General features: G+C 34.3%; 1 protein-coding gene and 1 long non-coding RNA gene across 4 annotated transcripts; one reads left to right on the plus strand and one right to left on the minus strand.

The window, feature by feature from the left end:
* Nucleotides 1-5,219: 5,219 nt before the first annotated feature.
* On the plus strand, nt 5,220-7,418 carry LOC114758511 (protein FAR1-RELATED SEQUENCE 5-like). The gene is made up of 3 exons (XM_028947561.1): nt 5,220-7,005; nt 7,095-7,163; nt 7,264-7,418. The coding sequence occupies exons 1-2, from the start codon at nt 5,470-5,472 to the stop codon at nt 7,116-7,118; spliced, it is 1,560 nt and encodes a 519-aa protein (XP_028803394.1). The 5' UTR covers nt 5,220-5,469; the 3' UTR covers nt 7,119-7,163; nt 7,264-7,418.
* Nucleotides 7,419-7,904: 486 nt separating this feature from the next.
* LOC114758519 (uncharacterized) lies at nt 7,905-9,007 on the minus strand. Of its 3 annotated transcripts, none has more exons than XR_003741814.1 (2): nt 8,927-9,007; nt 7,905-8,396 (listed from the first exon to the last, which is right to left on the minus strand). It is a non-coding gene; the product is annotated as an uncharacterized LOC114758519 (long non-coding RNA). The 3 variants fall into 3 exon arrangements; XR_003741816.1 differs by having other exon boundaries at nt 7,905-8,402; XR_003741815.1 differs by having other exon boundaries at nt 8,906-8,987.
* Between the last annotated feature and the right edge of the window lie 376 nt (nt 9,008-9,383).

Genomic DNA, 9,383 nt, shown 5'->3' on the forward strand with positions numbered 1-9,383 from the left:
TATATCACAGTCCTCTCTGTCAGATCCATTTACAACCTCAACGGCGTCTATTGACAACCTGAGGGGAAGTGCTTAACAACCTTAGCAGTGTAGTGCCCCTGACAATTCATTATATGGGATGCCACAGCTTCTTAAAAAACTATATTATCAGCACATATGATGAACTTAACAATATAATGGGAGGCATTTTGAAGTCATTAACAGCTTTAAGTAAACCCAGCAAGATTACAGCACATTTTTATTATAGATATTCATTTATAACCTCAATGGAAGTGGTTGACAACCTGAGGAGAAGTCGTTAACAACCTCAACAGTGCCCCTGACAACTCACTCTATCGGATACCACAGCTTTTAAAAAAATTGTATTATCAGCACATATAACGACCTTAACAATATAATGTGAGGCATTTTGAAGTCATTAGCAGCTGTAACTGAACCCAATAGGATTACAGTAGATTTTTATTATAGAGATTCATTTACAACCTTAATGGCGGCTGTTGACAACCTGAGGAGAAGTGGTTAACAACCTCGGCAGTGCCTTTGACAACTCACGCTGTGGGATATCACAGCCTCAACATAGCATCAAATTATAACCAAATGATATCATGTTACAACTTTAACTCAACTATCATGTGTTAAGAAATCTTGAACATTGCAAGTAGGAGAAATTGTCACTTTATATTAGTAACATAATTCAGACTACTAATGACAACCTTCACAGCATCTGATAACAAGTCCATTACAGCATATTGACAAGTACATCAAAATACAGATATGATATTATATCAGATTACAACCAAATGTCCATTTACCACTTGATATATCTGTACAATATAACTACACCAAATTTACAACCCATTCAAAAAAGCACACAGGTTGCATGTGTGGATAATGACAGACAACTTGAGGTGTGGGTTATGATATTTACAAAACAATTATGTCATAAGCATTCACAAAAAGAAATATAAACAAGCCACCAACAAAGCTCAACTTGAATTGGAGTTCTGGCAAGTCTTTACAGTGTGGCTTAGCTTATGGCATCTTCCACAGTGGTTAAGTTTTTTATTTTGAAATTGAGATTCAATCCTTCTTTGTTTTGGCTTCCCTAAGGGTCTTTTAGTGATTGGTGTGCCTTTCTTTATCATTCTTGTTTTCACACAACCTCCAACATATTGCATTTCACCTTCTACACTATTAATAAATTATCCCCCTATATGGAGATAACAGAACAAATACTTCCCACTTGAAGTTGCCATCTTTCATATCAACCTGTCAGAATCACTTGTTAATAACAAGTCATACAATTATATTAACAACCTTCGATGTATCCATTAACAAGACATTTAACAATCGCATCACAGGGCTTATAACAATAAAAATCTCTCATTTTCATCTGCAACACAGCGTCAATTACCAGAAAAACAGAGCATTAATCACTAAAAAACAGAGCATCACCTTATAACCCTAACCACACATAACAAAACCACACTTAAGATGATTAAGACCATATATGATTAAAATGAGCTTCCCTTGATAGTTCAAGTGAGTTCATTTCATCCTTAATACCCACACACCTACAGTAAATCAACTTTTCAAACCAACATTGCATTTTCAATGGCTGTGTACGAAGAAGATAATGTTCTTAATGATGACACCTACAAAGAAGATGAAAAAAAAAACACAGCTTGCCTGGAATAATAGACAAATGGCATCTGTTATAAACCTCCGTTCCTTCTTTTTTAACCTTTTTCTTCTCATGCATACAAAGCACCCAACGCACCAAGAGAAGGCATTCCCCTCTTTTTTTTTTCTTTTCCAATCGATAAGGACATAACAGACTTTTTACAATTGCAATTTATTACACACAGGTCCCTGGGGATTTAAGAAGAATTTGGGGATTTCCAGGGACTTTAGCTGAATTAATTCTCCTCTGTGGGACCTGTGTGTAATTTTCCCTATAAATAAAAGGGCATGTTATGGTTTTTTGGATACTTTGGGCAGGGATTCCTTTTGATTTCCCTCTGTTTTAGCACTCTTTTGATGGAATCTCCTTGCGTTTAATGTATATTTAGATCTCAATATATTTTTGTGTTGTTTTTATTGAGCACTGGTGCTAAAAATCTGTGTACTCCTCTGTTTCTATTTATAAGTCATTTTCAACATGTTTCACACGGACTAAAAAAAATCTTAAACTTCATTAATTCTCATTTAAAATTTAACAACTTTTTAATTTTAGCCCTATTTAATATACATTGTATCTTATATAAACAAAGTCTACACAATAATAAATAGAGGGTAAAATTATACATCCATATAAAAATTGCTCTCAGTGTCCTATAAATACGACTAAAAAATATCTTTTCTCTCTACTTTATAAATAGGACCATAGGAGTATATATAATAAATAAAAATCAAAGTCAAGCTGAGTCATTTTCCTATCCATACCAGCTCCTCACTCATTTTACTATGCTATGAGTAGTACTGGCTATGAAAACAGTGCTGCTTATTTTTTAGGCTATGTGCCTTTTTTGGCATGTAATAGAATAAATGGTCCTTTTTATCCATTGTATTTTGACAAGTGTAGGATAGAGCTAACATTTTGTTAAGTTGAGATGTAAATAGATAGTTTGTTATTATGTCTGAACCATTATGTGTGTGTTTATATATCTTATTTATGTCATTAAGGAAAGCAAGTCATTTTTCTCTCTCTCGCCTTTGGTCACATGGCATCACGAGCCATTTCGTCTTTTACTCTCTAATATTTTTTTTTTCTAGTTGTTTCCCACCTCTCTTTCCTTTCTTGTTCCCTCTTTTTGCTTCTTTCCTTCTCATTCTTCTTCTTGTTTTTTTTTTCTCTAATCTTTTTTTAGGCCCTATTTGATACGTGGGTTTGATTTTTGATGGATTGGGAATGGACTCAGGGGAGGGAGTTGGAACAGATGTGGGATTGTGGTTTTTTTTTTTTGGAAACCAAAGACAAAATGATATTCATGGTAAAAATAGTTATAAGTTACAAATACTTAACACTCCTTTGTTGACGGAATTAAAAATAAGAAAACAAGGTTTAGAGATAATAACAATATTAAAGGAAGAGAAATTATGAACAAGGGCAAGTATTTCTTGCCAAGTAATGTTGAGAACAGAGGCATCATTAGAAGGAAGCTAAAGAAATCTCTTCTCAACACAGTAAACTCATACAAAGGGCTTGTTTGTAGTAATATGTTGGTTGGTGTTATAGATCCATAGAAGAGCAACTCGTAAGCATTTGCTGTGAAAAGCAGACCCTGCAAATGATTGGTTTTGCCACAAGAATTCCTTAAAAGGTGTCCCCTCATAGCAAATGATACCATGACAATAATATTTCCTCATTTTTTTATATTTAAAAAGTAGCACATCCCAACCATCTTTGTTCGAGCTCAAGCAAGAAAAATCACAAGGGGGTATTGCCTGGAGAAGCAGGAGGAACTAAAGTTATCAAAAGCATAATCGATAAAGGAAAGAATGCTCTTGATTTCCTAAATCACAATGATAGGATGATCTCTTTTCCCTCCATCAAGCAAAATGTTCCTCTTCCTCCAGATAGTATCAAGTAAACATATTAGTCCATGAATGAGATAATTCAAACCTTTCTTATTCAGCTCCATAATTGAAGAAATGAACCAATTTTTGAATTCCTCAAAGGAAGAAGTAAAGAATCTTATTGAAAAACATCCAAACCAGAGAGCTTTAGAAAAAGGGCAAGAGATGAACAAAAGCTCTAAAGTCTCATCCATGTCACAACCAAACATACATAGCCTGAAGTATTGAGGTGGTGCTTTTATAGAATGTTAGTTGAGGGTAAAGCTTTATGCATAAGCTTCCAAATGAAAAGCAACTATTTATAAGGCAGATTAATTTTCAAAAGAAGGTTCCAAAACTCTACAGGTGCTACGATAGCAGTGTTTGAGGAAGACCATGGAAGCTTAACACCATCTTTGACCATCTAAGACCAAATGAATTTCCATTTGAAGAAAGTTTATCAGGAAGATTTAAAATAGAGATGGGTAATTCAAGAATTTGCTTAGCAATATACTGAGGATAAATAGATTTGACCAAAGTGGAGTTCCAAGAAGTTGGATTCCAAGAGTAAGGGACATGCAATAAGAGATCTGCCACTAGAGAGGTATTCATCTAGTGGTTAGGATCGCGCTATATGGGCCACCTTAAGTGGTGTTTTGTTGGAATAAGCAAGCCATTACCAACTCTCCATTTTAATCTACTGACAATTAAATCAGTATAGTTTGCAATACCCTTCTAAATCCAAGAGGAATTATATGGAAGTTTAATAATAGAAGGGGAAGGAGTAAACTTAGGTCAAGTTGGTTAGGTCCAGTAGGTCCATAAAGCCAATCAGAGTGTGCCACCTGTATTAATTATCCATGTCAGCACTTAACCCAACACCCACCGTTAGTCCTCCTGTTAAGTGTTTTTTTTTAAAAAAAGTAATTGGCGACAAAACAGAACCTAGGGTGATCGAAGTTAGAGACAGAGAATAAAAAACGGCGGCGACCATGATCCTCTAAAACGAATCCTCTTCTTCGGTGCCCAGGTGCAATATCGCCTAAAAAATCCTATTCTCATGTATTGCTTTCTGCTTGCTTATAAAACTTTTCATTGTCTAGGATATATTTATTCCATTACAAAATTCAATTCTCTCTGTGCGCATATTTCTTTGATTGCCTATTGAACCACTCCTCTCCTCAACCTGAAGTTCATCGAATTCTCACATGGCTAGTGGGGGTAAGTGCCATTGATATATTTTTCTTTTATTGCTTTTTTGTTCTTTTCAATCAACTATATATGGTTTTGTCTTCAAGTGCCTTACGTTTTTCTCTCTCTTTTATCTTGCTATTTTTTAATTTTCTAATATCTAATTTATTGTTATATGTGAATATTTCACAGAACATGAAGTAAATGAAACAGATTTAACTCCATATGTGGGTATGGAATTTGAAAGTGAAGAACATGCTTATAGATTCTATAATGCATATGCTGGTTTTATTGGATTTAGTGTCAGAAAAGAGTGGGTAAATAAATGTAAGATAGATGAAAAGACAATTTTAGGTCGAAAATATGTGTGTTTCAAAGAAGGATTTAAAAGAGTGAAGGATTGTGAAGGAAAAAAAACCCCGTAAAGATTTGAGAACTGGTTGTCTAGCTCAAATGATTATTAATAGACAAACAAATGGAAAATATTTAGTTACATCTTTCGAGAAGGAACATAATCATGCTCTAGCTACCCCTAGAAGTAAGCATAAATTGCCATCTCAAAGAAAGATTTCTAGTGCTCAAGCAACTCAAATTGAACAAGCAAACAATTCTGGTATACGACAAAAATTAATTTTTGAATTCTTGAGTCGACAAGTTGGAGGACGCGAGAATGTTGGGTGCACTCTTAAAGATATTAGCAACCATTTGACTAGTAAGAGGATGGCAGAAATGAAGGAAGGGGAAGCTTATACATTGCTTCACTATTTTGAATCAAAGCAATATGAAAATCCATCATTTTTTTATGAAATTCAACTTGATGTTGAAAATCAAATCACAAATATTTTTTGGGCTGATGCAAAAATGGTTGTAGATTATTTTTATTTTGGAGATATGGTATCTTTTGATACTACTTATCGTACAAATCGTCACTTGAGACCATTTGCACCATTTGTTGGATTCAATCACCATCGGCAAACTGTAACATTTGGTGCTGCTCTATTATATGATGAGACAAGCGAGTCATTTGAGTGGCTGTTTAGAACTTTTATGAAGGCTATGTGCGGAAAGAAACCAACCACAATATTTACAGATCAAGATCCAGCGATGGCAAAAGCAATTGCGAAGGTATTTCCTGAATCATATCATCGTTTGTGTGCTTGGCATCTCTCACAAAATGCTTGCAAGCATATTAATCATGTTTACAAGAAATCAGATTCTTTTGCTTCAGACTTTAAAGGTTGCATATGTGATTTTGAGTATGAGGATGACTTTCTTAATGCATGGGAGTCAATGCTTGACAAGTATGACCTTCGTCAAAATAAGTGGTTGCAAGATTTGTTTGAAAAAAGAGAAAAATGGGCATCAGTATATGGTCGGCATGCCTTTTGTGCAGGAGCTACAATAACCCAATTGAGTGAAAGCTTCAATGGTCGATTAAGAGGTTATATGAAGCCTACATTAAATGTGTTAGGTTTCTTTAGAAATTTTGAGAGGTTGATAGAAGACATGAGATATAAGGAGTTGGAAGAGAATTATGAAATGAGTCAAGCGATGCCACCACTAAATTTAGATGTTCTTTTGTTGAAAAATGCAAGAGAAAGCTATACACGAGCTATCTTTCTTCGTGTTAAAAAGGAATATGAGAAATCATGTAACATACTTTTCAAGGAATGTAACCAAGTTTCAAAAATATTTGAATATAAAGTATGTGTGATGGGCGATATGGGAGATCACAAGGTTACATTTAACTCAGAAGATGAAACAGTTGAATGCAGTTGTAAGAAATATGAATTTGTTGGCATCTTATGTTGTCATGCTCTTCGAGTACTTAATTTGTGGAATAAGCTAGTTATTCCTTCAAGGTATATTCTCAAGAGATGGAGCAAACATGCTCGAAGTGGATGTGTCATTGATAATAGTGGACGTATAATCAAAGAAGATCCAAAGTTAGATGTCTCAAATCGTTTCAAGGATTTATGCCGAATTGCAGTTGACATATCAAGTAAGGCTGCTGAGTCTGATGATGCTACAAATTTTTTGGCAAAAAAGTTTGTAGAGTTAGTTGTGGAAGTTGAGAAAATATTAGGCAAAAGTTCTTCCATTGCAAACCAACAAAATGTTAGTGAAACTATTGCAACCAGTGAAAAAGATGCATTTCAAGCCAAAGGATTGAAAAAAAAAGAGGGTGTATCTCGTGTTAAAGGTCGTCCTAAAAGCTGTTTAGAAAAGAAGTCAAAGAGAAAACGGCACCAAGAGGTATTTATAGGTTACTTGTATTTCATCTCTAATTAAATTTTTTAGTTTATATTTATAATAAAGGAAACATTATTTATGTTTATATTCAGAAGCCGTCATCAACATTACATTGATATTTGGACTATGAGTCTATGAATTTGTTAGCTCCATTGATATAGGTAAGTTTGTTTAATCATATCCAACTTTTTTTTACAGGTATATCCATATTAATTTTGAATTTTATCAAATTCTTATATTTTTCATTTTAATATGACCCAGGTTGGCAAGGTAAATATCTTGAGAAGGCTAGAAGCAACTTTGGAATGATTCAGAGCCACAATTCTTGTTTCTTTTGATAATGCACATTGGCTATCCGTTGGAATAATTGACAATAAATTTTATTTTTATTTTTATAGCATTGACAATAATGATATCGTAGAGATCAACATTGAGAGGAAATATTTCTTTTGTTAATTATTTATGTTTCTTTGATGATAATAAAAGAGTAGTTCCTATTTCAATATTAATCCTTGTATTATTATTATTATTATTCAACAAGATAATACCAATTGCGAGATACAATACAAGAGTATGGTCCAATGCCATCACAAATACCACAAATGAATAAAAACACAAGAAGCTAAGCCATGGTTAGTAGTATTGTTAAGCTAATGGTCTGTGTGTGATCAATGAAGCTAAATTAGTTTTTCCCTTCTACATGCTTGACTAAGCCATAGTTAGTAGTTTGTTAAGTTGATAGTTGTGTGATCAATGAAGCTTAGTTAGTTTTTTCCTTCTACATGCTTCTTTTATCAAGTTTTGCTATTTGACTATCAAAGAAGTTGTGAGGAGTGTTTTTGGGGCAACCTGAGGAGCTGTTAATAACAAACAATAGAGTTGCATATTGAAGGTCTTGGTGCTAGTGAGAGTTTTCAATTCCTAATTACATAAATTGTTCAACAACATTGTATCAACAATAAATACTTTGACAAGTTAAGATTCTATGAAATAAAAACCTAAAAGAAATTATACATAAAATTAAAGAGACTCCATGAAGGCTCTCTTTCAATTCATTCCATAGAGACAAAAAAAAAAGTGACATTTCAACCATAAAAATATAATAACACAATTATACTTTACAGAAGTTGTGAGCAATTCATCTAGATTAAATGTGTTTCTAGTGACAAAAGGGCCTAGAGAAGCAATCACTTTATCAGCACTCCCTATATCTTCAATGGATGCATTTGGTTTGTTGGTTAGATGTATCAAAGGAGAAGCCACCACCTTCCCCTGTTTGTCATCTCTGCATGTTTTGCTTGGCCGTAACTTTCAGATAATATATTTGCTACACATGTCTGCTTCCAAGTTGCAGGAAAAATAAACTGATAAGGTTGCATGTTTCCTACAAAGAACTAAATCTAGAGTATCATTCAAAAAGAACAATAATTAGATGATTGTTGAACTAATAGCATTTGAATTTGATAGACACATGTAAACAAAGACAATGAGTCCAAGAAACCAAAAGGCAAACTTCAAAGATCAATTATAACACGCCATTGATCATGTATCCAAACTATATTATACAAGCTAGATCACACGTTTTGAGACAAAAAATAAACTACCAGCATGATGTGAATGTCTTCTTATTGAATATAACCCAGAGACTCAAGCAAGATCAAACTTAGATATCATCCACACAAGCTAATTGTCTAAATATTGCACACAGAAGCCTTTGATTGAAGATTAATAAACAGGACATTTGAGATTTATCTAGCTTATTGCTGCCAAATAAGAAAATCCATGATAACAATTACAAATAATACCACAGGTGTATAACAGAATATGCTACCAACAAAAACTAATCTAATTGATTACAAAAGAGAAGAATGAAAACAGAAAATATCGAGAAGAAAGTGACGACCTTTAATTCACTACTGCTAACCTTTCTTCACATACGCGACCACTTCTGTACCCAGTTTGCTGCAACTTTGTTATGCATCTTTGACGATCACACCGCCGTCCATCCGTCCTTCACATACGCAGCTGCTTCTCTTGCACATCCCTTTGCACACGCTTGGCCGCTAGTTAACCTTGCCGATCACATTATTGTCACTTCTCCTTGACTGATCGCAGCCTCAAAAAATCCTAGAATCACGCTCTGACCAAAATCAAAGAAGCCCCAAAAATTGAAACAAGAGAATCGTGCATAAATATAACTCTCAACCCAGAATCGATCACACTGCAGCTCCTTATATCACCATCCTTGGCCGTTATTCCTGTCCGTCATGATTGCCGTCGTATCCTGTCCTTCATGGTCGCCGCCGTTTTTTTATCTCTTTGCCGTCTCTAACTTCAGGCACCCTAGGTTCTGTTCTGTCGCCAGTTACTTTTTTAAAAAA

Source organism: Neltuma alba, unplaced genomic scaffold (genome assembly GCF_004799145.2).
Source record: "Neltuma alba isolate B1F8T4 unplaced genomic scaffold, ASM479914v2 tig00010720_pilon, whole genome shotgun sequence".
Lineage (NCBI taxonomy): Eukaryota > Viridiplantae > Streptophyta > Magnoliopsida > Fabales > Fabaceae > Neltuma > Neltuma alba.